This window comes from Trachinotus anak, unplaced genomic scaffold (genome assembly GCF_046630095.1).
Source record: "Trachinotus anak isolate AG129_WGS33_773 ecotype Australia unplaced genomic scaffold, CSIRO_AGI_Tana_v1 ptg000007l, whole genome shotgun sequence".
Lineage (NCBI taxonomy): Eukaryota > Metazoa > Chordata > Actinopteri > Carangiformes > Carangidae > Trachinotus > Trachinotus anak.
In genome coordinates this window covers 19,397,899-19,425,396 of record NW_027273858.1, presented here as the reverse complement: position 1 = coordinate 19,425,396, position 27,498 = coordinate 19,397,899, and the positions used below count along the sequence as shown (strand labels likewise).

Below are 27,498 nucleotides of genomic sequence, written 5' to 3'. Positions count from 1 at the left end.
ACTGTTCAGGGAGGTGCAAACTATAAAAGCAGCGAGAAAACCCTCTCTGTTTTACGCTCTCATGGTGAAGCTTCTCTCTGCCAGATGAAAAGAAGAAGTTTGTGCCACCATGTCACGGTGTCTCCTTCTTCCTCAGGCCAAAACTGGAATTAGCAGTGACAAGGAAATGGCTTAGGTCATAGCCTACATTTAAAGGAATATTCCAGGTAATACATGTAGGATTATTTTCTTACTTGCTAAGAGTGGGTTGAAACCATTAGTAACACTCTCATGTCTGTTCACTAGGATCAGCAGCAAGAAGGGATTAGCTAAATGTGGATGCATAAAACAGCTAGCCTGCTAGATCAAAAAATTCTCCTACCAACTTGTTTGAAGCACATTTTATCTGTAATCCTACAGAAACTAGATGAAAACATCTCTTTATTATATGTTGAGCCACAGCTGAGTGCATGAGTCTTCTCATCTAACTCTTGGCAAGAAAGCAAATAGGTGAATTTCCCAAATGTCAAACGATTCCTTTGAGAAAGAGATGAGGGATAATCACATGCTGGTTCCACTTTCTGTAATTCAGAAATTCCAGAAACACATTTTTATGATCTGAACTTTATTATAATGAGGCTGCCATCTTTAGCAGTACATAATAGTTTCAGATTAGCTGTTCCAAAAATGCACAAGTTTACATGTCACCACAAACTCTAAGCAGATACTTCTTATGCATTGGTAAATATTATACTGATGCTCCAGGCGTAAAATTTGTTGTAGTTTTTTTTTTTTCATTTAAAGAAACACACACATTACACAACAGGATTAGAGAATTACACAATAAGACTGTGACAATGAATCACTGAAACCAAGCACCTAAAAACCTGTGTCACTGCAGACTTTAGCTGTGTCCCAAATCCATACTAAATACTGATTATTAGCAGGGTTTTAGTATGTAGTGTGTTCACACTGAAAAAGTATCAAAATGAAGTACACTCCAAAAATTCTGTGGATACATGCAATTAGTTTGATTTTTGAGCGTGATGTTGACAACAATGTAATGCAAATATGAAATAGAGAAGACACTCACAGCTCAAGTCATTGAGGATATCTTGAAAGCAAACTGAAGAGAGAAAGGAGCTTTAGCTTTCTCTTTGTTAACCTTTCACATTTTACACCAGCAACTACTTTTCAAAGTTGTTTCAAAGTCTTAAAATAAAAGTCAGGAGAGAGCTAGCTTAGCATAAAGACTGGAAACCAGAGAAATCGCAAACTCCACCTTTCATCAACTCTCAGGCTCACTAATTAACATGTTATGTCCTGTTTGTTTAATCCGTACAAAACAAAAGTGTAAAAACACCAGTGTGTTTTTTTTATGAAAGGTTATGTGTAAGATTATTTCGTGGCCAGAGGCACTGATTTCCTCAAGTCCCAAAATGTTGAATTGTTCCTTGAAGACGTTTTTTAATGTACTTTCTCCAGGTGTCCTATTTGGCAAACATTAATCTTTACAAGTCTTGACGTGTAGTAACTATATATTGTAAAACTGTGTCCAGTAGATGAGGTCACAAGACTGTTCAGCACTATTACAGTTTGAAAGACTCAAAATCCATCAACTTACACAACAGAAAAAAATAAATAGAGACGTATCACTGTGAACTGTGAGAGAAAATAATGTGACTGAAGTGGCTGTTATGCTTTCAGAGACTATGGGAAAACATTTCAGGTATGGTAGCTCTCCTTTTTTCTTTTTTTCTTTTGTTGACTGGACCTGCCCCTATGTTACGCTCACACTTTAGTGGTTTGGCACAAGCATTCCTCTGCTTTTTCTAAAATAACAAATTTTATAACTACTCCCCCAAATGGTGTCCTCTCTGTCATTGTCTGTATTGATTATTAAATGTTGTCAACTAACGAATAATGCGAAAGAAACTGGGTGCACTGCAGGTGAGAATATTTCACAGACAAATAATCTCTGTGAGATCTGAGGCTGTGTCATCCAGTAGAGCGTGACTCACAACTCATGAGAAATGTTTTCCCAACCCCTGGGTTTCTGTCATGTCAGACACCTGCTCATACAGTTCATGATGTCATCATATTACAATGTTTCTATGTATAATAAACAAGATACATATTTAGACATATTTTCTTAAACACTGCATTTTCAGGGCATATGGGGATATCTCAGGTGTATGAAATAAAATGTGGACAAGAACGCACAACTTTGGACACAGCTACATGGGTTGAACATACCAGAAAATTTTAAATACAATGTCTAAATAACTGTGGAGATGTCACAAAGTATAACCACAATAATATTCCAACAGGATTATTATAATGGGGGCATGTAATATATTAGGAACCCATGAGTACCAATACATATGTGAGTGTAAACTGTCTAAAGTACTTTATACAATAAAATAAATGAAGATCTTTACATGTGACAAACCACTGTTTTTGTTATTGTAAATATTGCCACTATTATTATTATTATTATTATTATTATTATTATATTATTACTGTTACTATTTGCTTTTGTTTTGCTTTTTCTGTCCAGCCTGCTTTTGCTATTCTGTAAGTACATACAGTCTGATTGTGACTGTCTGTCTTTGAAATCTTCCCATAATGTTTTTTTTCCTTTTTGAACCCATGACGTCACTATAAACCGAAGAAGAGACGTTTACAATAATTGCAGAGGCAAAGAGGCTTGCCAAAAGTATTACGGTAAAGTTGGGACGCACACCAAATATGGTCATACCGGAAAAAAGGTGCGTTGTTTTTTTTGTTTTTTTTTTCTTCTTCTTGTTGCCACCCCCCCTCATCGACGTCATGAGACCTGAGGCTTGTATTGTCTTTATAAAGGTTGACTTCATAGCAGGTCTTCATAAGTTAAACAACAACAGCAGCAGCAGCAACAAGCAGGAAGGATACACTCCGTGGTTACCTCTGCAGAGCGACTTCACTCCACACGAGCCCCGACCTCTGAGCTCCTCTGGAACAGGTTTGGCCAGGACACACCTGCGGGGAGGAGGACGCCCTGTGCGCGGCGACGCTTGCTCTACTCCCTCTTTGACCTTTGTGGACGACGGACAAGGAAACTTCTTCAGCAGCTCCTTTTAGGTTTTCTTCCTTTCACCATGAAAATGTGGATTTTTCTCGTCCTCGCTGCCTGCGCGGTGGGAGACTCGGCTCTTGGCTGTAAGTCATTAGATTTATTCAGCTTTATCAGGCAGCAGTTTGAGCTGGACACGTCGTTTCTATCATCTGCTTTCACCAAAGCTATTTTGCTACTTGTATAACTTAAGTTACAAAACAGGAATATTAACTTGAAATAATACATTTTATTAACCCGGCTGTCGTTAATTACTGCTCACCTTTCTGGCCTTCAGTGCAATGTTTGTGGCATGAAGTGACTTTATTAGCATTGAGAGATAGAGAAGTGGGATGAAAGGGAGGCATCGGACGCAGGTAGCTTCGCTGCTGAGTGGGGGTTGGGAGGGTTTGTCCCGCTCTTTGGAGACATGTCTGCTCGGAGGAACCAACGCCCAGGTGCTCGGTGAACCCGCTGCTCTACCTGCTGTGCTCGGCCGCTTCCGCTTCTAGTGCGATCAGACCTTTCCTCAGAAGGCTCACACTAACCCTCCGATACCTGTTGCATGTGTATTTGTCATTATAACCAAATTGTACTGTCGCACTTTGTCCAATTATGTGATTATATTGTTAAGCAACAGATAATTGAAAAATGAACTGAAACTTTTTTTGGTAGGAATTGCCGACTTTTTTTTAATATTAATAGTGTTATTTATGTTTTGGCCTTGATGACAAAAAACTTGCTTTTCTGCTTAGGTACATGTGACACTATGAAGTGGGCCACCTGTGAGGACAATCCATGCAGGTGTTACCTTTTGGTTGACGACGGTGCGAAGCAACCACTGAACTGCTCCGACAGTAAGTCATTTTGTGATCAAACCCATAGACTTTATTTCATGCAGCCCTCCCTTTTGCAGGTTGTTCTGTCTTGCCTGCTCATGATGTGCCTTTTGTTCATCCTCAGTGATCCCTAAGTGCTTCCTGATGAAGGGCGAGATGTACAGAGCTAGAAAGGGCCAGAGCACTCGTACATTAGGAGGAAAGCCAGTGGAGACTGCCTTCGTGGACAATGATGGCATCTATGACCCAGAATGTGAGAGTGATGGCAAATTCAAGGCCAAGCAGTGCAACAACACAGAGGAGTGCTGGTGTGTCAACAGCGCTGGCGTGCGTCGAACTGACAAGGGAGACAAGGACTTGAAGTGTGAGAAGCTTGTGGAGACCTAGTGAGTAATTTCATCCTCAACAGTGAGAGGGGCTGGTATAAGGATGAATTGTTTAAATGTGCTCAAATCACTGAAATCTTAACCCTTGTCTCATTTTCTGTTTTCTCCAGCTGGGTCCGTCTCCAGCTGAAGCACAAAGAGGTGGCAAATCCAGTGAATACTGCCAATCTGAAGAGGTAAGTTTATATAACAGCCTCCATTCAGCCACATTGTTAAGATTAAGGTTTCACTATTTCACAACTGTAATTTCTTGCCCTGCTACAGTGACATTGCAAACTCCATTCACAAACGTTACAAGAACTTCAACAAGGACATGGTGGAGGACGTCCAGGTGAGAGAGTGTTTTAATTATGGGGGTGGTGTAACTCCTCCTTACTATGTAGTGTGCAGTGTGTTCAGTTTTCAGAAATGCAGCACAAACGCCACTAACTGACTAACAAAGTGTCCTGTCGGTCATTCTGCAGTATGACCCTGAAGCCCGCTTGATTGTGGTGGATGTGAAGAAGCCAATGGGAAATCGCAAGAGTGACCTGACCCAGATGGCCTATTACATGGAGAAAGACGTATGTCAAAGCTATTTTTATTTTTATTTTTTTTACAACACAATATATAGTAGAAGTTGTGTTTTTATAGAGGGCTTAAGGCCTGTTAACTGACCCTGTTATGTCTCATCTCCTCCTGCAGGTGAAGGTGCTGCCCCTGTTCAAGGACCAGGTGCCATTTAAGCCCACTATAGGCAACCAGCAGCTGGATCTCGAGAACATCCTGGTGTACTATGTGGACGAGGAGGCCCCAACTTTCACCATGAAGCACCTGACAGGGGGGATCATTGCCGTCATCGTGGTGGTGGCGGTGGCTGTTGTTGCCGGCGTGCTGGTTCTGGTGAGTGCATGGATCTATGTGTGATTATCTGTTTGGTTGAAGCACATTGTAGATTTTCTTTAACATGTAAGTCACTGATTATTGGGTGAGCTATCAGACTGATTCCTAATTTAAAAAAAAAAAAAAATGTTTATAGATCTTCGCCAAAAAGCGCCAGAGTCAGCGGTACAACAAAGCTCAGGTGAGATTAACTTCTGTAACTCCTCATTTTTCTACACAATCTGTGTAAAAGTTAATTGTTGCACCACTGAATAGTTTTTTAACCAGTTTTTATCTGCTCACTCTTTCACAACTCAGCAAAGAGAGATGGAGGCCATGTAAAGTCTTCATTGCAGCGGAGTCTATGAAGAGTCTGCCCGTACATCACCTGTGGATGGACCTTTTTGCGGTGGGAGTGTGCCATTTTTTTTACTATTTTAACTTGAGGATTGGATGCAGATTGTAAAGGAACAATCATTGCTCTTTGATGTTAACACTGTTGGCACTACTGGTTCCACCATTTATTTATAAATCGTGTAAAGTCTCAACGCATTTTCCAATCTATATGCCATAAAGAACTGTGCTTTTTAAAATACGCTCGGAACATGCCTCATTTTAATGTTAGAACTTGTTGAATGGTGTTCAGTCCACGTCATAGATTGTACAGTTTCTTTCTTACTAATGTGTGTTTGTTGGATTGTTTTTAATAAAAAATGTTTTAAAAGACTCTTGATGTGCAGGTTTATTGTCTTTGCAAAGGTTTGTCAGTAGGCTTTGTGTCTTTGTCTCAGTGGAAAATTACAGCAGACAGTGTGGGGGAAGGGACCAAGCCTACAGGAAGCCACGGAAGGCATCTTTTTGTTAATCTAAGTACATAGTCAAACTTCTCAAAGTTCCTCTGATATAAAGTCAGCATTAAAACTTAGTGTTCTCCAATGATTACAGTACATGTACATTTTACTCAGTTCAAACCTACCTTTGCCTCATGTCAGGTGACTGCTTTGATAAAGGTGGATTGTAATAAGCCATTTGTTTACATGGGGCAGGCCCAGTGTAGGTTTTCTGCTCCAACGGGTGTGGCAGCTCTGTTTAGAATCTGTCCTTGCAAGGTTTGTTTACTTTGAGGGAAACTCAAATCTCTTACTTATATAGCATGAAATCGTACAGACAGAAAATACACCTGCTGTTCACCAGTCATTCTCAGCCTGTATGAGTAAGTGAAATCTTGGCAGTAACTGCATAAAAACAGCTGAGACGATGAGAGTATGAGGGCTTAATATTTTGGTGATTCTACTGCCAGGCATTGCCTTGCTGTATGACAACACCTGTTAGTGGAGAGGATTAGTCATCAATAGCTGTATCTGAGAAACTGATCAGGTTCAACCGGTCAGTCGGGTTCTAGCCAACTCATAAATGAACACATGCAAGTATGCACATGACAAATACTGACTTAAAGCGACACCGCAGGAGCCTTTATTCACTGGTCAGGTGAAAAGTCAAAGTCCGGCACAGGTAGAACAGCAGAAGTCTTTTCATTGAACAAAGAGACAGAGGACTGTGAGGTGGTAATTTGTTGCACAACAAACTGGAGACTGTTATGTTGCACTGTTCAGATGTTCAGGTGAAACTGTGGAAGTAAAAATTCCCCAGCTGTCCTGTCAAAACATGAGTGTTGTTTTGCATGGCTGTGCTCTCCCTGAAGGCGGCAGCTCAGGAGGCAATCCCTGTTTAACCTTAATGTCACAGCGGAGTCACGCTGATGATTGAGTCTCTTTCTGAAGTCACACTAAGGCAACACAATGACACAAAAACACTTATGCGCTAAACGCTAATAGTTTTATAACTGGCAATTCATCTATTTTGTTTGTCTTTGCCTTTATGTTGAAAGTACACATCAGCACAACAGTTGATTTGTAAACATGAATATGGTCTTCCTCTTTGATTCTCCTCCAGTCCTACAGTATTGTGAGCCACCAGAATATTATTATCAATCATTTGCTTATAATGCCTTAGCTCCATTTTGCCTCACCCAGTTTTTCTCCCGTTACCCCTCCCCCCCCTTTGTCCCCATAGCAACACAGGCACAAAAGCATGTCTCTAACTAGTTCAGGCAGGTTAGGTATCATATATCCTCCCCTTCCCCTCCCCCCTCTCTCTCTCCTCTGTGAAAGACTGCAGGAATGAGGGTGTGTCAGTTGCTGTCAGGCACCTGTTACAGGTATCAGTATGTCACTTACGTCTACACCAATGAGGAAGCTGGAGGGCAGTTTTGTGGGACAGGGCAGTGGAGGGACTGTGAATATTATGGTTTCTGCGGATCTTAATAGCTTTCCAGAGGGCATGGCTTATTACCTGAATGAATAAAAGAGCAGATAGTCACCAACACTTTGCTGTAGTTAAGTTTATTCAAGCATTAAACTTGTACAATTATATCACTTATTCCAAGGATGACTTAAATACAATGTATTTCATATGACAAATAAATATAATACCTGACTATTCTTGCTGTATACAGGTGGAAGACAAAACTGGGAGGGGAAAATCATTTTTAAAAGTACGTTACACAAACAAAATATCCCATTTTTCCAGTTTATCTTTAAGTTAAGTGGGTCACTCTTTCTGATCCTGTTACTTCATTCAAATACTGTCATGTTCTTTGTGTAAGAAAACAGAACAAGACACATCCTCTTTCTCTTTAGGATCTTCTCTTCAGGAACCACCATACATTTTCATCAACCTATTCTCTCAGCATGTTTCACATCCTCTTACAACCTTCCTCTTAATTACTCTTCATAAATGCTATACCCTTACCCTGCGATACTTCCTTAAATGATGTGGTGGCACTGTGCTAACTTTGGTCATTCACTCCGCCGGAGAGGCTCGAAGTGTTTGAACTCGATTAAAGTTTCACAGCTCTCCTGGCTAAACAGTAACTAAGAGCACACACACTGGTTTCCCCTTATAAAGTTCAGTCTTTCTCAACAAAACTGCCTCATCCATTCTACATTTATCACGTCTGTTGCATCGCGAGCAGGACACACAGAGCTCCTACCTTTTCACTGCAGCTGGTTTATGCTCTTTTTGAACTGTTTTCTTCAGCTGCAGCTGGTTACCTGTTATTGCCTCCTGCTTTCATCATATAGTTCAGTGTCCTTCATGATACAACAATATATCACTGTAGAGTTACCGTGCCCTACAAGAGGGCAGAAAAAGATACAAAAAACCCTCTAAATTATTTCTTCATAAAGCATCACCACCTCTTCTATATTGTGTGTAACTGCAAATACAAATACTAACTTCAAACAGCATCTTTACCAGACCGCAGAGCTTAACGAGACATTTCAGAGTGCTCGGTGCCTCAGTAAATGCTGTTGACTTTTCTCAGAACATAAAAGCAACAAACTCATCAGGGAGACAACAAATATCTCTGGAGACTGTTAAGCAAAGCTTCTCATTTGTTCCTAGACAGCCTTGTACCTTATGATAAAGCTTAAAGCTCCAGTTTAAGCCCAAATCTCATAATGCGTTCTCTGAGAAAGGCATGAAGTAACCTTTCAGAAGGTTAACTGCTTAAAACTGTAGGACATCAACTCTCAATAATCCTGTATGGTGATCAGTGAACTGCTGCAACCTCAGCTGGTTTAGGGAGATCCACTCGGTGAAGTACTGACCATTCAACACACCAGAAATGAATCTGGTCCAGTGTGACTAGTCCTACTGCAGCATTTTTAAATTTCAGTTAGGTAAAAGGCAGCTCAGTGAAGTGAGATCAGGGCGTTGTATTGTGATGTCGTCACAGCAGCGTGGGGGCCTTGCTGGGGCGCCCCTGTGCTGGTGGGGATTTGCTCCTCAGCTCTTTGCTCTTCAGGCAGACGGGCTGAGCCACCATCAGAGCCGGGGCAGAGAGGTGGTGGGCGGCGGCCTTCTGCTGATGAGCGCTGTTGATGTAACTGGAGATGAGGAGGGTGATTTCCCTGATCTGTTGAAGAAACAAAACAAACGGGATGTCAGTGTTTGTGTCTATGTATGAGTGACTTTAAATTCACGTACAAGTTGTTTCACTGTCAGTTTGTCAATATGTGAAACTGTGAGCTAGCCAAGAATTAAGTGTTTGCTGTTGTAGTGCTGGTGCTAGGCTGACAGATGTGTGTACATATAGTCAATATCCCAACAATTTTATTTGAAGAACGAAGATAATGTTTGACTAATTTAACTATAAAGGTCCACACTTCAGGACCAACTGCAACAATAATCAGTACACCCTTCATTAATCAGATTCAGTTCTTTTATTACTTTAATATTCTGTATGTCTGCCTTTATTTTTGATGACAGATTAGATCCTCCAAGGGTTTTGTTCTCTTTAACATACTTCAAAGGTTTTCTATTGGATCACAGTCAGGGACATACTTGACCAGGTGATTTTTTTTCCTCTTCACAAACTCGTGTGTGTGATTTTTGTCGTATGTTTGGGATCATTGTTGTGTTGGAAAATTCCTCTCCTGCCAAGCTTGTTGACATTATCATGTATCATCTGATTTTTCATTCAGTATTTGAGTAAACAAGCGTTCACAGTGCCAGCTATAGACGCCATCTCCCTTACATCTACACCTACACATCAGCACACTCCCACCTCCATGTTTCACTCTGAGCACTTTGCAGTCACTGTAGTGCTCCTGGCCAGGTCTGCACCACACCTGGACCCATTCTGATCCCAACACATTTATTTCTCATCTGACCTAAGAATATGCTGCCAACACCCATCAGGCTTCTTTTCATGTTCTATGGCAAAGTTTAACCCTGTGGTTTTGTGAGCAATGGTTTTCCTTTCGGAGTGTCCTTCCTACTGTCTGATAAGTCACTGAAACACCAGCGTCCACAGATTATCATTGTGCCGAGTCAGAAGCCCTTACCCGTCTGTTTTTTAATGCAAGACTGTGTAAATAGAGAACCGTGCCTGCATCACTTCACCTTCTGTTACTGGTAGTGTGGCTCTTCCTGTACCTCCTGACCACTGCTGGTTTCTTGCCTGTTCCTCACCATGTGGAGCCATGTTGCATTAGACACAACCCAGACCTAAACTGAGGAAGCTGTGCTTTCCATGGGTTACTTTATAACCTTGTTCATGCAATTGAGCTTCCCTGAAAATAACTGGTGTGTAATCACTTTTGTTAGTGATCACATGAAGACAGATCTTTGTTTCAGTGGTCACTGTTGCACTCTTTTCTCTTGCATTGAGGTTGTAGTTTGTATTTTCAGTGCATCTGCTACCTGTTTGATTTTAATTACATATACAGAAGATCAAATACATTTAAACTTAAAAATAATACAGTTATCGTGTGCGATTTGTTTGTGATACATACTGTATCAGTGATGTCAGACACTGAATGCTATGCACTGAAATGAACTGAAGCTGTTTTTAGTATTAGTATATGTTTTTAGTTTTTTTTCCATTTATGTGAAACAGAGTTTTCATGTGATGAGTTTTCAGATAATGTCTGACAAATCTCATCTATTCTGATTCCATGTGTTCAGGGTTTTTCTTGGATAGTACAATTATAGCCTCCATTATAATTACACATCATGCTTCCTATGCTGTGTCTTAGAAATAGTGCATAAAAATAAATGTGTTTCTCATTCGTTCCACAACAGAGATGAAATTAAAAACCAAAACCATAATATAAGAGGTGGATGAAATAACTCCTGGTAAACCCTACCTGAGTGACTGGATTGTGATAAAGTGATTAACTCCACCTTAGACACAAAGACTCATATCAAACCTAATGCAGGCGTAGATCTCTCACTAACCTTGGAGGTGTCCATAGCAAACAGATGTTTCTCTGTAGATTTGTCTTTGCTGGTGTTGGTTCCACTGCTCTGTCCCACCACCAGCATGAAGTTCTGTTTGCAGCCTCCAAATGTCATCAGGTTCTTGTAGGGATGGGACACCAGGGGTTTCTAAACACACGGATATTTGTGTTATGACTATGTATCTCATAAAGAGGACAGAAAACACTGTATAAAGAAATTTTATTGAATGAAACATAACATAAAATGACATACAAAGTTCACATTTTATTATGTTCCAGCCTCTCATCAGTCTACACTGAATACCTAATAAGTGTCACATCTTCTTACATGGCCTCATTTGCACTGGTCTCATCATCCAACTAATGTGACTGTGTAATGTGGCAGATTTAAAGAGTCATGTAAAATTGGTCATACTGTATTTATTAAATGCAACAAGTCATTTCAGACTGTAGTTTATGTACATGTAGAATTGTCTATTTCATATTTCAAAAACAAAACACTGTCTTGATATGTGCTTATTGCTCAGCATCAAATCACTTTATTTACTTTGAGAAACCTTTTGATGCCACACAGCTTATGTGACATATAATCATTGTCTCTATTCCCACTAACGTCAGCAGCGAATGAGGGAAGCAGAGCAAAGGAATCATGTCTGGACAGTTGTCAGGGGCCCTGATACATCACAGATACTTACGACTGAGTTGTGCTCCAAAACACTGATACCATCCTCATGCACTGCCAACCAAACACGCACACCCTGGTCTGGAGAGGGAGTAACGGACTGAAACCAGAGAAAGAAACATGAAGTGAAGGTGAATGTAAACAGTATATCACAGCATATTACAGTGTCACTGTTCATGATCCTCACTGAAGTGGAAAAACAGTACAACAATCATCCTACAGCTTGTTTACGTACCACAGTCACAGCCGTGACATCACAACATGTTGAACCTGATTTGACTTTACAAAGAAAAAAAAAAAGGACACCTCCCTGTATCAGTCAGTTTTTGTTGACACTGTGTCAATGAGGTGTTCGTTCATTTTTATAATGAAACACATTTTGTGGTATTTTGTTACTAGGGGTGGACGAAATATTAGAAACACCCACACTGTGCAGAGGTTTCTATTCTCTTCTTCTCGTCTCCTTCTTTTGCTCATTTAGTTTACATGTTAATATCTTTATTTGTTCCACACTCTTGTTTTTAATTTGAGAGCAAATAATAATTCTTTGTAAGACTGGGGCTGATGATAAGAGAACTTTAAATTACAAGAGATTATAGATTATACACACACACACACACACACACACACTTACCTCTGCTTCAAACAGTTTAGCACCAAAGAAAGGCCACTTCCTGGCAACGGTCAGGTAGATCCTGACACACTCAGATGAACTTCGACCTCTTAGTGAGGCCCAGCGGGCGGAGAGACGCTGCAGCAGTTGCCTGAGAAAAAGAAGTGGGGGGCAATGATATGACAGTTTATCATGCAGTGATACACAGGTCCAAAAACAGTGAAGCACTTCTTTGATGACTGAGGGAAACTGAGAGTTGGTTTGAAACTGACTGTTGAATCATGTAATTGTGGTAATAAACATTCAATGTGATATTTGACCTTTTCCTCTTACTCCACTCGAACTGGTTTGACACTGAACACGACATTGATGAAAAGCATTGTGAGATATTTTGATTTATACTTTTATTACACTTGAAACTGATTTGACAACATTTTGCATTTTGACTTTTCACATAGTTGATTTTGGCATCTGACACATTTCATTGGCTTTTGATTGATTGTTCATTTCCTATTGATTGATTGTTAATTCCTCAATAGCTAAACTTTTGGTTACTTTTGCTCAGTTTTCCTCCAGTTTTTAGACGTTGTTTGCACTAATTAAACATATATTTTAAAAAATTCCACAGAGAACTGATTGGACTGGATTCAATTAATGATACAAAAGCAGATATGAGTTATTCTATGCTGAGAACAATGAGGGGAAATTATGGGGTTAAGTGCCTGGAAGTAACATCCTCTGATGGACCTTTATGACTGTAACAACAGTTTTTTACAGTGCAACACACAAAAGAAAGACAATACACATTACACAGCTCACAGGTGAGCTTTTTTGTTCCTCAGGCTCTGAGCTTCAGCACATTCAAGTCAAAATGAAATAACAGATACTACAAATGTGATGTCTCAGCTTTAATTTGAGCAGGTTTAACGTCAATATACCATGTTCAAAAGTAATTGGACAAATACACATAAAGCCAAACAAAATCATCATGTTTAGTATTTTGTCCTGAATCTTAGTGTTCAGTGTGTTTTGGTACCTGAGCTGCTCCTCAGATGTGGTCCTGCGGTAATGTTTAGGGTAAAATCTTTCCAGAACCTGTTTCAGGGTTTGGTTAGACTTGGTCTGGGCTGATCCAGGAGCAGAGAAGGGACGCTCAAAGTCCCCATACTCCACCTGAACACAAACAAAAAGGTGTCGGTTTTATACTCTCTTGGTTTATCGAAAAACAATACATGAGTTTGAAAAACTGCATCAGAAATGACAGTGTGGTGATGAAATCAAACTACCCTCTGGACTGCAGCTGTATCACACAACCTGCAGCTTCATCCACTAAAACCCATGACATACAAGACTTAATTTAAATGATAAACAAAAATCTAAGAAGTGAAAAAACAAAACAAATCAATTAACTTCCAGACCTGGGCAAGCAGGGCGGCCATTTCCAGAGCCAGTTCCTTGTTGACAGGGAAGTGTCCCGCTACAATGGCTTCATTGGTCTGATATGCCAGCAGCAACCTCTCCCTCTCTGACTCCCCCCTGACCTGGAGAGAGAAGTACAGCCTGGGAAAGGAAGGGAAAAGGTAGAGGTGATAAAAGAAGAAACAGAGAAGGAGGAAGTAGTTGGGAAAATAGTCATTAAACTTCCAGGGGTTTGTTGTGTTGTATTTGTATATTGGGTTCTACAGCATTGGGAATATTTCAGCAATATATTGGGATGTATTAGAATAAATGAACTGATGAATGAAATGTATTCTATCGTGTTCCTGTGAAGTGACACATTATCATTTATGTTAAGGTTTTGACAGTTGCTTTGTAAGATACTGGCCATCAACCAAACTCTGATTTTTATGCAAAGAACCTGCAAAGAAAGAATCTAATAGGTCATTCATTCATTCCTTCACAGTTAGCGACTGATGGTAGACTGAACCATACTCACTGATCTCCTTTCTGCTACAATGTGTAACTAATATGTGAAATGTTTTGACGCTATGAAATCGTGTTAGAAATAAAAAATAGTTAAATATAAAGAGTAATACCTGGCTGTCGTGATCTGCCCCATGTGATTTTCTGGACTCCATATTTCCTGCTTTATTTTGAAATATCTCACCTGTTGTGTTTATGGTTTATTTCACTTCCTGCCCCAATGTCTTTTCCACCTTTTATGATTGCCTATCCTGCCCCAATTAGATGCACCTGTGTCTTGTCACCTGCTCCCTTTGTGCGTATTTATTCGGGCCCAATCCCAATGTCCCCTCTAGGGCCTGAACCCGCATGGACTTAATTGACATCACCTGATAAGTGATTGCGTGTGAGAGGCTGAAAGGGCTCAAAATGCTACAAAGAGGAATTTGACAGCGCATTGTGACATATCACTGTGTAACCTTGACAACAGCAAAACATGTTGCATACAATTGGGGGTTTGGAGCTTTTGACATTTTTTATTTCCTCCTTCGCTCCCTGTTTGTAAACAAAGTAGTCATAAGATAAGATCCGATGGAAGCAGATTTGAATTTATCATTATGCCACCACAGGACAAATAACTACACACAGTTCTGGCTCTGGATCACCAGTGAGCTCTGTGGTTATACATGTAACCTTCTTTTTTCTCGTAATGTTTACATTTATGTTTGTTCCTTTCATGCTTGTTTGTTAATCGTTCCTCTTTCTTAGTCTTTTTTCCATTTATTGGCAGTTTACTGTTTATTGACGCTTCTGGGTGTTCCCTGATAACCACAGTAACCCTGTGTTTAACGTCACAGAACTATGAACTGTGGGTAATTCCCTCAACATCCACCTGAATGACTGTAAGTTTATTTCACTCAGAGTTACTTCACTCATCCAGCTTGGTGTTAGCTGATGTTGATGCACATTTATGTAACTCTATTGTGATCTGCAGGGCACGTTGGGTTCTTCTCTACCTGTTCTTGTAGGTAAGGCGTACAGTCCTGGTGTTTTCAGACTTGCCAGTGTGCTGCTCTTTACAGGCCTGCTCCCATTTGGAGATAATGTCACAAATCTGTAGAGGATATGAAGAAGATTTGTGATGAGTGTTAGGAAAGAAGTAACACTTCCTACCTTCAAATAGTAATCATCACATGAATAAAAGATCCACCTTGATGCCTCCCTGCAGGCAGTGCTCCAGATCTCGTCCTGTAGGATCATCGGTGTACAGGCTGAAACCAGAAAGCCCAGTTTTTCTCATGCTGGTGTCCTGGTTGAGGCGACACTGGAACTCGTCCACTGTGGTTGAAGCATCGAAACTCACCACCTATGGAACGGTAGTTAAGTGCAACATAACAGTAACAACACTGATCATGACAGTTAAGCTCCATCTTGGTTTCGAAAAGCTTTGATGTTTAGACTGGTGAACTCCATAACGCTATATAAGAAAGTTACAAAATTTTCTAACTACTTGCTGAAAAATCACTGATACACTGATAGCTCATTTATAGCTGATGGCAAAAGTTGCTTAAAAACTCAAAATTCAAAACACACATTTTATTGTTCAGCTTTGAATGGTGTTCCTATGAAATTCCCAAGATCCAAATGATTTTTTTCTAGTATATCATATACATACATGCAGAGACTGTAACACTGTAGACTGATACTATTTTATTTTAAAAGCATTTCAAATTTAACAAACAGGAGTGTAGGAAAAAAGATGAGGGCTAAACTGAGGTCAACAAATGTCAGACACAGATACACAGGTACAGAACATTATACAGGGGTTTTAGCACAATGTTAAAGATGAAAAAGGAAAAAGAAAATGTATCAGTCTGGCTCCTGTGAGTAAATATCCTTTCATTTAGTCTTTTTCACACTTGTTTTTTAGTAGATGGCAGGTGTAAATCATCTTTTTCATGGAGCGTGTACTTTTAACTTGATTATTTGATCTTAAAATTTTATCTTAAAATGTTATCGTGCTTACATTTGCCACTTAGCAGTAAACTAGCCACTCACTGAACAGAGTAGACACACAGAGAGGGTATTACTGGAGATTCTCCTCTAAGTCACTGAGGTTTGTCCAAAGAGTTGCTAGATTTGTCACTAGGTCAAACATTTTCTTCCACTTGATCTGAATGTATTTCCTGAGAAATTGACAAAAATGTTGAAAAATGTCTCTAAATCTCACAATCTTAAAGAAAGTGATGAAATCTTGAATCTGCTCCTTTAACTGGATTTGCATCTAAATGTAATGGGTTCTTCCGTGGCCCATGCCCCATCCCTCCACCAAGCTTGGTGCAAATTGCTTGGCAACCTGGATGAAAATACAACCTCAGCCTCATGTTGGCTCTAGAGGGATCACAAGTCACTACGATACATCTTCTGGATGAATGTCTGCACAAAATCTAATGACTATTTATCCAACAGATGAGATATTTCAGTCTGGCCCAATGTGGTGGTCTGCCATCCCCATGGCTGCCAAAGCCATGCTCATATTGTGGCTAAACATGTAAAGACTTTAATAGATATGAACTCTTTTACTAATACTTATCACTATTATAACCATTATTGACTTAATCAATGGTGGATCTTTAGACCATAGAGCCAACCTGTAACACTATATCTGAAAACTGATATGTTTCTATGATGTTTCTTTTTCTTCATCCTCTCACTTTAAAACACTTTTCAAAATTGGAAACTAAGAAAAAGACAAATGCTGCAATATTTTCTTTATTATAATATTTTAACCTGGCAGGTCATGAACCAGGTTTCTGCTTCCCTGTGTAGTCAGAGCTCCTATTAAATAGGTGCCTCAGCTATGATGTCATTCTTCCTGCAAACATACTGTACATGGAGACAGATGGGAACCAGGAAGTGACAAAAACAAACACTCACTCAGGAGAAACCTGGAGTGTACAGGTGGATGGTGGGGTGGGGCAGTGAGGCAGCAGAGTGAGCTTGTCCATGACACTTTAAAGAGACAGACTCTTTCCACTGGACTGTTGGATATGATGTGAGAATGTATCGGGGAGATTCAAACTGTTAGCATGAAGCTAGTTAGCTTTTCAGACTTCACTCTGTTTTTACCACTATCAGTCTTCCTGTGTGATGTGTTGTTGTTACCTGGTAGGTGTTGTTGAGGAAGTGAACAGGGACGCTGAAGGGCAGCGAGTGATGATAGGGATTCCTCAGCAGGATAGACAGGATCTCCATACGGGATGGCCTGGCCTGCCTCTCACCCTTCTGCTGCGTCCGCTCCATCGACCGCTGGCAGTAGATGGCATACTTACCCACCTCCGTCCTGAGGACAACAGGAGGACAATGAAACAGTACATCAGTAACATGTGAGCATCTTGAAACTGCAACTGTCAAAGCCACTAACATTTAGAAATCAAATTATGAAAATAAATGAACAGTATTCCTGTGTCGACTGAATAATCATCAAATCATTAAATCAAGTTAGTGATAACCATATATATATATTTTATTCTAATGAATATTAATGTTAATTTATGCTGTATTTGCTTAAAAGACTTTTCAGTCTTCAAGATGCAAAAACACTGGATCCTTCTTATCCCATAATGCAACTCAAAAAGCATCTTTAGTCAGGCCTGCCCTGACTGGTACATAACCACATCTTTCAAGCTCCACACCTCCCAGTTTGTTCCTCCAGAGTGTTTTCACCAGCTGAGTAGGATTCTTAAACTGACCTTCACGTATAAAATCAGTGGAGTGCCCATTATTTCACACACAAATTACAGCCATGTTCATTCTGTCAGTACATAACAAACTATACTTCACAAAAATAAACTGAGTTGAAGCTGATTTCCCTCCAGGATATCCTTGGGGGATGTAATGGAATTAGTGGTCAAACTGTATTCAAATACACACACAGCAAGAACCTCTGCTAGGTGTCGTCATTTGCATTACATTTTGGAGGGGCTGATGCAGAAAGGCTGATATAGTTCTATAGCACTGGTAGAGCATGACTTACCTCTACATGGTTTTAAGTTTGATAATTTAATGTCAGTATAATCAAAGTGTAGTATAGTCATAGAATATGGAGAGTAGTACAACTGTGGGCCAATATGTAAATTTTAAATGAATGAATAACAGGGCAGAACCTGTTATTTAATTGTTACACTGAGTGGGAAAAGGAAGCTTTAAAGTAGTTTAGTGTAATGCTTTTTTCCTAAAAGGGAAGAAGAAGAAGTAGTTACTACACCTCTGTTCATTGGATCATACTAGATTTACGATAATGGCAGAAAAGCAATTATCTGGGCAGAAAATAAATGGAACTGTATTGGCAGATTTTAGCAAACTATTTTCAGAAAAATAACTGGAGACCTGGAGGTTACAGTATGTTTCCCCCATGGTCCATTTGCTTTGTTTAATATCTTAGCCTTGGTTCTTTATGGCAGTGTTTCTTGTCACCTGGAGTCTCCGTGTCTTTTGAGGTGAATCTGGAGCAGCCAGAGGAAAGGATGCTGAGGCAGAAACAATCCAACACACAAGGCCAGAAACTGCCAGCCCTGAGGAATGACAAACAAACACACTGTTGCCTAACACGTTCTTCACAAACTGTCACACATATGAGACAGAGAATTTGTAGCACTAGTGCAGACTGAAAACTGCAGATACTTTGTGTTGCATAATATTTTACCATGAAACAATTTGTCACAGTTGTAACCAGTTTTGATCATGTTAATCTGAGTTCCTCAGAACAGTATCACAAAGTAGTCACTGGATTGTGACTCATCTTGTTGTCTTTAAATCCTGTGGTTGGCTGAGACATTTTCATACTTTGTTCCTTTATGACAGGTGCTGTTGAACGCTCAACTTCAATTCCTGCCCTCTGTTGGTGATGTGACTACAGGTGTTATTGGTGTCTGGTTAATGGGTATGGAAGATCACATGACTTCATGCTGGACGAAGAGATTCGGGTGTAGAGTTGAGAACTGTTGAGGGTTTGGTCTTTGAGTATAAAAGCTCTTTTTGTATTCATCACAAAAGAGAAGCACGGCTCTTTTGAGGTAAGTTAGATTGGACACATCGACCAAAATGCTTTAAAAAGACAGAAATGAGAGATTTGATTTTGTGTCTTTCCAAGGTCTCAGTGTCTGCAGTGAACCCTGATGAGTCAACACAACAACACAAAAAACATGAGCTGCTGCTGACACCATGTGGTGAAAGTGCAGACCTGCAGGGGTCCTGGGTGACCGTGTGGCTGCCTCCTGCGGGTCTGCTTGATGAGCTGGCAGAAGAACTCGTTCTGAAGCTCCGGGTGGGCCAGACACACCTGCAAAGCACTCTGGGCCAGCGACACATGGTAGTCGATAGCCGGGGCATCGATGGCCACGTTGATGAAAAGCTGACAAGTCTGCGGAGAGATGAGGCATTGAGACAGACGCAGGAGGAGAGATGACCTGTACTCGTGATACATGATTCAAACATTATTTAGGATTAGAGCTACAGGAAATGATAAAATGTTTAAAAAATAAATCATTTCATTATTAAAATATCCTGTATCATTTGCTCACACTGAAGTTTCCGCATAAAACGTCACATCAATATCAATGTATCTGTGGAAGCATTTTAGTGTTTACCTTGAAGAGTTTGACAGCTTCTGTCTGCAGGGCCTGTGAGGGCAGCGTGGTGAGAGGAGATGACAGAGCCTCTTTACTGAAGCACAGCGTGGGATGTCTCCAGATCTGAGAGTCTGAAAGGCAGAGAGACAGAAGAGCAGGAAGAAGAGCGTGTCACACAGATGAAGTAAAAAACCACGTGCTTCACAGAAGAGGAAAAATAACACAAAATACAAAAAGATCAAATAACAAGACTTAATGAATAACAGACAAAAAAATCCATGAAATATCTCAGTTGTAGTTGTAACTTATTCTCTCTGGAACTGTTTTTCCACATTTTCTTTTGCATATTAAATTAAAAAAAGAAAAAAAGAAAAAAAAGAAAAACATGATCCAGTTTTCTCAAGAGCATACAGCACTAATTTTAGTTGGTGATGACATCGATGATCATCACAAATGACAAACATCATCAAACTTATGTCTCATTATTTTCACAGAAATCTGGGTTAAGTCTGTAATTAGAGGAGACAATGAGAAATTCTGCTTTCACCTTTTATTAAGTCAAACGACTCAACAATGAAGGAGCATGTTGTTTACACTGTTCACACTGTAGCAGGACAGAAACTGCAGTAAATATAATTTGTAACTGAAATACTCACTTGGATCTCCATCCAGCTGGAAAAGTTTTCCCACCAGTTGTTCGAACTCGGTGCCAACTTTACCCACCGTGGTGCCTGCTGCCACAGACAGATGGTACAGCCACGAATCCTGTGGAGGCACAGCGACAGGTTTGGACATAGTTACAGAGGAAAACACAATTACACTTTGCAATCAAGTCACAGCCTAATTTAGTAGATGTATAATTTCACATTAATTTTGCTCCTCCCTATTACTATGACATGCAGTAACACAAAACAGATTCACCATCTATCCACTCTATTAACACTTTAACATGTTCTTTCAGATATGTATGTGAGATATGTGCTTCTTCTCTGACATGTCTGTATCTATGATATCAAATCTGACCAAACTGTAACTTCATTTAATCTTAATCTTACACTTTAAGAAGATATTAACTGTTTTATAATCAGTTTTATTTTTCTTTTTACCTCTATTTTTATGCTTCTTTTATTTTCTGTTAAGCACTTTGAATGACCTCTGTGTATGATAATGTGCTATACAAATACATTTACCTGGCCTTGCCAATCTAAGTAGAAAGAAGAGCACTAGCTTTGCAGTGATGACCAGTGTAGACGCAACAAAGAAAAGAGCATCACTAAGAAAAATTTACACCTTGTCAGTAGAAGCTTTAAGAAAAACCATCACTGTTCATTCATGTAAATAATCTCTCAGCAAAATAATACTTCAACAATGACACAAACTGTGGAAAGTATTGAAAGGGTTATTAAATGTGCTATTGTCCAGTACTGCCTTAATTGACCAGTTCAGTCTGTACCAGATGCTGATAAAAAATGAAAAGCTAAGACGTTGGTGTGAGAGTGCTGCTGTGCTGATGTTGACCTCTGACCTTTTCATGGCACGACTCGATTAGCAGGTAGGTCGGTCCTTGCTCCTGTGGGTGGATGGCGATGGTGAAGGGTGCTGGCTGTAAGCCCCGCCCACATGCCTTCAGGTCATCATCTGAATCCCGGGACCTGTCCACCTCCTCCACCCTGGCCTCCCACAGCTTAATCTGACCCAGTGGGAACTGTGAACATGCAAATAACCACACATAAGCTCACATGCTGCACCAATTAAATAAAGTATTTTTTTTTCCGGCAGTTAGGACAGGATTTATCATTACATTTCAAAAACATGATTAACATAAATAACATAATTTTCACCTAACAACGGAATTACAGTTTTGTCTGTACATCCTGTAAATCTTTAAGATTCTGAACTTTTTAAAGTGATGGATCGCACCTTGTCCTCTTGGCTCCGGAAGTAGTACAGCGTTTTACCGATCAGAGCACACCAAACCCGCTTAGAGTAGCCGTGCTTCACCTGCCAAAGAGCAAGTACACATCTGAGAAACTGCAGTAACTTCAGTGACAATACAGTAGGAGATATGTGGTGTTAAACATATAGAAGGTATCAGCGGGGCCAGGGAAGAGAGTGTCTCAATATGAGATGATACTGTTACAGAGTATGAGCCTGTATGACAAAAGTCATCACTGGACTGTAAGTATTAATAAAACTACAGTGTTGAAAGTTGAAAGTTGTTGGACCTTTATGAGCAGTCCCTTCATGCCAGGGCGAATATCTGGCTGGGTGAAGAGAGGACTGGCAGCTTTCACCCTCAGCACGCTCAGCAGCACCCTGAGCCACTCCTCCAGCAGGTTGGGAGAATCAGCTTTCAGGTAGTACACACGCTTTCCCGTCACTATCTACACAATAAAAACACAGGTGAAGGGGAAGAAATCATCTGACAGTGTATAAATGTTGAAAAAAAACAAACCTGCCCCCTTTAACTGTGTTTCCTAAGTAAAGGGTGGAGATCATATAATCAAAACTAGACCTTGTTCTGGGTGAAAAGTCTTCATTTAAAAGCAGAGATGAAATGAATACCTGGAGAACTTGTTTCCCCTCTCCACGGGCGATGTTGCTGGTGGCGTTGACCTCGATCTGACCCTGGGGTTTCCTGATCACATCGCTCTGTGGGAGAATGATGAAGTTAAATGGCACTGGAGACATCAACCAACATGAATACATATGGTCTAGCCATCCAATAACTGGTTGGTAATATCAATATCCAATTTGATAATAAGGACCAAATGGAATATATAAAAGGCAAAAAAATGTTGAAGGTGGCTACAAATCTATAGATTTATACACATTTTTTATAATCTTTACTTATTTTAAGCACTTAACTTGACCACAACAAGATTTAACAAAATAAAAAAGCACTAAAATTTAAGTTCTATAATAAAGTGACAGAATGAAAAGAGTAATGAGTGAAACCCACAGGCGACTTGTAGTAGAGCAGCTCTCCATCTTTGAGGACAAACCAGCGTCTCTTCCAGGTTTTCTTCCAGGTCTTCACCATCTTCAGCAGGTAGCCTGACTTCTCCATTGGCTCCTATAAGGTACAACCCAGTTCAGTTTTCTGTAGTAATACTAAAGAGCAGGAGGTAAAAGAGTACCTCACAGAAATATCCCTGATTTTGTGGATTATTTAAAACCATATTCCTTGTAACATTTATGTATTTTCAGTTCTGGAGATTTAAATATACCTTAATTGGTGGTTATTATTTGAAAGTTAGCAAATTATCTGACGAGGTCATCATACCACTTTAAGCTATAAAACACACAATACTAAACTATTAAAACAGCTTTGACCATGTTCAGCCCAGTCGAACTTGTGCTGTCTGTCTGCCTGCAGCCACGCTCAAGCAGCAACAACAGGGCTGAAAAATTAAAGCTGCAGAAAACTTCAGTTCCTCAAATGGCTGCTCCAAAAGTGAGTCAATCCCCATAGACCCCCACATTAAATTTGTCCAACTTTACAATAGAAATAAACATGTTTACTGCCTGGTTGTCTTCCTTCTTCCTTCATGACAACTGTACAGTGTGGATTTTTATATCACTCGCCTGTTTAAATTTGATTAAGGCTGACAGGTATGCATAATTAAGCATGTGGTCGCTCTGATTGACAGGTGGGTGCCATCGCAGTCCACTAGCAAAGTACTGGACAAATACTGGACAAATAATGTGGCTTGTTGTTTGGTTAATTAACTTACAGAATGTGATCTTTGCTCCTGTATTTTGAGCCAAGTGAAATTTGAGTGTTATTTTCTTTTTATATGTTAGCACTAATTAGCAGGTTTCAGTGTTTGCTCTCACCACACCTGGCTTGTTAGCTTAGCTCGTTAACTCGCTAATTAGCCAGCAAATCAGTTAGCCTTGGGTTAGCCTTCGAGCAAGATGCCCAGCTGTGCTAACAGTGCTAACAGGATTGAATGCTTGCCACGGTTATTAAACTGATATGCACTGTAGTCCTGGCTCCACACACACCCCTCCTCTTTGCCTGTTCTTAGATTAGCTGGGAGTTAGGCGGAGTCAGACACTGCCAAGATGGCGACAGAGGAGCAGCCCACTGTGCCTGCAAAGCCACTCTTGGCAGACCTATGGGTGACGTCACCGAGGCTACATCCATCTTTATTTCCAGTTTATGTTAACACTCTGCTTCTTCAGAAGCTTGAGACCTGACCAGGGCTCATCTAAAACATTTAACAACAGTTCTGCAGTGTTATCACTTCACAATGTGCAGCACAGGCGCTAATAACTGTGGATGATGTGAGTCACAGGTTAAGTGATCAGCAGGCCTGGATGTCTTCCTAACACACAGACTGACTCACACTCTTGCCGTTGTCGCTGGTTGAGGAGCAGGTCTTGGGCAGTTTCTGCTCTGGTTCAGAGCACTCTGTGTCGGTGGAGTAGGCATCAGGAGGGATGGCGTAGTCGCTCTCTGATGTCATCGACGACATCGACACAGCTAGAGGAGATGCAGAGTGGTCGAGTGGGTGAAAGTGCGACATACAGTCTGTTCATTCACAACTGTATCCCACAATCTTTTAGTGTTTCTTAATGAAAAAAGTCATTCCATAGTAAAAGTTAGCATATTAAAGAATAGGAAAATGGCACAATCACTGCTGACTGTAACAGACAATGAATTTGTATTTGAAATCTGTCCTGATTTTTTTGTGTTGACCGCTGCAGCAGCTTCTGTGCTCAAGCAGAGTTTTCCCTTCATCTGCTGTGGGAAGTCTAAATAAATTTAACAGGCACAGTGTAAGTGGGTGTGTTGTACCTCTCTTGAGAGAGCGTGGGCTGCCAGGGCTGCTGTCTTTGCGGGAGCCCGATGAGGTGTGGGAGCTGCAGAAGGAGCCGTCCTCCTCTCCTGAACTGGATGACTCCTCGGAGCTGGACGACTCGTCTGAGAACGGACTGCTGCTCAGTAGAGTGGCTTTCTGCAAAACAGGAGACACAATGTCAAGGTCAACAGACACAAAGACACTGTCACAGTTACAGACAGATGCACATGAACAACAGATATTTGAAACTGCTTGAAGTAATACTGAGCTCGGGCCACAAAGAGTCCGAAAAGAAATGAAGGTTTCGAAAGCACAGAGCCACTGAACATCACTGGATACAGTCAGAATGGTAACATCTGCTGGCTAACACTTGGTATTACATTTGTATGGAAGGACCAAGACTTAAAACAGAGAGGCTGTTACTGCTGTCACTCTATAAATTACAGTCACAGTTAACATCTCTTACTATGCACTGACTGAACAGCCAAACAGGCCTATATTAAAATCACCATCATCATTTACACCATTACAGACCAATAATTAGAACTGCTGCCTCGCGGTTATTTGCCTCTGCCCATTAGTCCAGTTGCAGTTTACGTGCATGTCTGTTCAGCCTCATATAACACATGTAATGCAGACGTTAGAGGAACTTAATGATACGTATTAAATGTCCTTTTTTGGCTTATTTATATATATTTATGTTTCCAGTGAATAATTGTGATAGGAATGCATAAAATAACATTTGACTTGACTTTGTTAAGCTTTGTGGGTCTTGTTCTGCTGTATTTCTGTTGTATTAGTGTGTAAGTTCATTGAAAGAGACAAAAAACTGGGTGGAACTGCTTCATGTTTGTGAACACATACAAGCTGATTCAGCATAAAGTTGTAGCCATGACAGTCGACAGTGCTTCAAATATGGATGCTGCTGCAAACAAACTACAACCCCTGGGGTCCTCTTGGTTTGGTTGTCCCATACTAATCTGTCTCTGTGGGTCCAGGCAGCTGATTGGTAGATCTGGAACACCTGTGGCACCCAGTTTATTCCAGGATATTTAAGTCCTGGCTGCAAATTAACCATTCTCTCTCTGCTCCTCTCCACAGACACACCACTTTTTGGGTTTCGCTGACCCGGATTTGGGTTTGGTCATGTTGCCCTTGTTCAGGGGTCGGCAACCCGCGGCTCCGGAGCCGCATGCGGCTCTTTCATCCCTCTGCTGCAGCTCTCTGTGGCTTTGGAAAATAAATCATGAGTATTTAATTTAAATTTATTTTATTTTAGTTTGTTAGTATTTTAAATGTTATTCTAAATTTGAAGATTATGGTGAGCTTGTAACATTAAAATAAAACATGTTTAATTTTTTGTCGCTCAAAATATGTGTCACAACCGCCGATGTGGGACACCCGCCGGCACCTGATTTATTGAGCTTTTCGACCCCCGGTAGGCCAACCATGGATAAATCCAAGAAAAGTTTTGGAAGAAAACAGAACGTTTAATGCTACGTAGGCAAATTCATTTGCTTTTTTGTTGCATGCAGAAATAAAATTTTGTTTTCTCTGTAGCAGGTCATTGATTTCATAAATGCAACACACTAGTTTTTTTATACATAGCATAAAGGTAAAAAACAATATATGTAGTGTCATGTTGAGTGGTTAGGGCGCGTACCATGTTGAGCGCAAGACGCCGTTAGCAGGGCAGTCACCGGCTCGAATCCCGACCGGACGGACTCTTTCCTGCATGTCATTCCCCTCTCTCTACCCCCTTTCCTGTCAGTCTCCACTAAGCTATAATAAAGGCATAAAAAGCCCCCCCCCAAAAAAAAAAAAAGATGTCACAAGGGTTTTGTGGCTCCCGGTGTTTTCTTTTCTGCGGGAAATGGGTCTAAATGGCTCTTTGAGTGTTTAAGGTTGCCGACCCCTGCCCTAGTTCAATCTTTATGTTTCATTCTGCACTCACGTCCCTCACTCATACACACCACACACTGCTGACTGCACTGATTTCCTCACCCCATGCTCTGAACATTTAACTTGGCATCTTAATTTGGTTTAACAAAAATATTCTTAACATTATTATTAAAATAATATTTTATACTAAGGATCTACACAATTACCAAGCTGGGCACCCAAGATGAGTGTCGCTGCTTCACTGTCCGTCCAAATGTGAAACATGGTCACAATCTCCACTTCTGTTCCTGAGATAATGTTTTTGTGTAATGTTCTGCAGAACATTGTGATGTCATAGTAACGCTGACCTTTGACCTTCTGCATATAAAATATCATCACTTCATCATATTATCCTATTTATGTGAAATCTTGTCATAATTAGCTTGTGAACTCTTGTGAACTGTGCAGTAACAGTGACCTTGACCTTTGACCATTAAAATCTGATCAGTTAATGCTTCAGTTCAAGTGAAAGTTTTTGTCAAATTTGAAGAAAGTCTGTTACTGAGATACAGTGTTCATGAGAATGGGACAGATGGACAAGCTGTAAACTCAGTGCAGAGGCAGAAAAATGGTGAGATGTTATAGAACTGTAGAGGAGAGCAACATCAATCTAACTGTAAATCTCACTGTGCAGATATACTTACCCCCTTCAGAGTAGTGTAAACTGGTGTAGTCATGTTTTTATAGATGAGGGATGTGTACATTACAAAGGCAGGATAGGAGGACTGGAGGGAAGGGTCTGCAACACAGATCACAGTTCAGTTAACCAGTTAAACATCTCTGGACCTGAATAAGCAGCTCAGCCTCTTTTTTATTGTCTTACCCTTGCTGGCAGGGTCTGTGCAAGATGTCTCAGACAGTCTGATTCCTGATTTAGCCACAGCATAGATACGACTCTCCTATGGAGAAAAAAATCCTAAATGATCAGTCAGTATTTAAAAAAAACACATACA

The 27,498-nt window shown here is 40.4% G+C and overlaps 2 protein-coding genes and 1 long non-coding RNA gene across 3 annotated transcripts in view; 2 read left to right on the top strand and 1 right to left on the bottom strand.

Annotated features, from left to right (window-relative positions):
* Positions 1 to 2,872: 2,872 nt before the first annotated feature.
* Positions 2,873 to 5,886, top strand: epcam (epithelial cell adhesion molecule). The gene is made up of 9 exons (XM_071481250.1): positions 2,873 to 3,180; positions 3,829 to 3,930; positions 4,037 to 4,298; positions 4,409 to 4,474; positions 4,563 to 4,629; positions 4,763 to 4,861; positions 4,983 to 5,180; positions 5,317 to 5,361; positions 5,478 to 5,886. Exons 1-9 carry the CDS (start codon positions 3,120 to 3,122, stop codon positions 5,499 to 5,501), a joined length of 924 nt encoding a protein of 307 aa, XP_071337351.1. The 5' UTR covers positions 2,873 to 3,119; the 3' UTR covers positions 5,502 to 5,886.
* A 1,656-nt stretch (positions 5,887 to 7,542) lies between these two features.
* plekhh2 (pleckstrin homology domain containing, family H (with MyTH4 domain) member 2) overlaps positions 7,543 to 27,498 on the bottom strand; it is a 37,225-nt gene continuing 17,269 nt past the window's right edge. The window contains exons 9-30 of the mRNA XM_071481247.1: positions 27,369 to 27,444; positions 27,190 to 27,284; positions 24,601 to 24,760; positions 24,149 to 24,285; positions 22,756 to 22,869; positions 22,359 to 22,445; positions 22,019 to 22,177; positions 21,714 to 21,794; positions 21,319 to 21,498; positions 20,450 to 20,558; positions 19,812 to 19,924; positions 19,406 to 19,585; positions 18,640 to 18,737; positions 17,329 to 17,506; positions 15,374 to 15,529; positions 15,180 to 15,277; positions 13,680 to 13,821; positions 13,298 to 13,434; positions 12,283 to 12,412; positions 11,662 to 11,748; positions 10,965 to 11,114; positions 7,543 to 9,138 (exon numbers count right to left, since the gene is read on the bottom strand). Of these exons, the coding sequence (XP_071337348.1) occupies positions 8,953 to 9,138; positions 10,965 to 11,114; positions 11,662 to 11,748; positions 12,283 to 12,412; positions 13,298 to 13,434; positions 13,680 to 13,821; positions 15,180 to 15,277; positions 15,374 to 15,529; positions 17,329 to 17,506; positions 18,640 to 18,737; positions 19,406 to 19,585; positions 19,812 to 19,924; positions 20,450 to 20,558; positions 21,319 to 21,498; positions 21,714 to 21,794; positions 22,019 to 22,177; positions 22,359 to 22,445; positions 22,756 to 22,869; positions 24,149 to 24,285; positions 24,601 to 24,760; positions 27,190 to 27,284; positions 27,369 to 27,444 (2,853 nt within the window). The 3' untranslated portion in view covers positions 7,543 to 8,952. The remainder of the gene's footprint in view (positions 9,139 to 10,964; positions 11,115 to 11,661; positions 11,749 to 12,282; positions 12,413 to 13,297; positions 13,435 to 13,679; positions 13,822 to 15,179; positions 15,278 to 15,373; positions 15,530 to 17,328; positions 17,507 to 18,639; positions 18,738 to 19,405; positions 19,586 to 19,811; positions 19,925 to 20,449; positions 20,559 to 21,318; positions 21,499 to 21,713; positions 21,795 to 22,018; positions 22,178 to 22,358; positions 22,446 to 22,755; positions 22,870 to 24,148; positions 24,286 to 24,600; positions 24,761 to 27,189; positions 27,285 to 27,368; positions 27,445 to 27,498) is intronic.
* On the top strand, positions 14,387 to 19,447 carry LOC139623207 (uncharacterized). Its single transcript, XR_011691450.1, has 7 exons — positions 14,387 to 14,851; positions 14,954 to 15,065; positions 15,158 to 15,191; positions 15,392 to 15,539; positions 17,336 to 17,549; positions 19,027 to 19,238; positions 19,316 to 19,447. It is a non-coding gene; the product is annotated as an uncharacterized lncRNA (long non-coding RNA).

What these genes read in the sequence shown, in the direction of transcription:
- epcam (XM_071481250.1), top strand. Translation starts at nt 3,120, where the DNA reads ATGAAAATGTGGATTTTTCTCGTCCTCGCTGCCTGCGCGGTGGGAGAC. An exon ending in GGGAGACTCGGCTCTTGGCT is followed by an intron (nt 3,181 to 3,828) that starts GTAAGTCATTAG and finishes TTTTCTGCTTAG; the next exon opens with GTACATGTGACACTATGAAG. An exon ending in CCTATTACATGGAGAAAGAC is followed by an intron (nt 4,862 to 4,982) that starts GTATGTCAAAGC and finishes CTCCTCCTGCAG; the next exon opens with GTGAAGGTGCTGCCCCTGTT.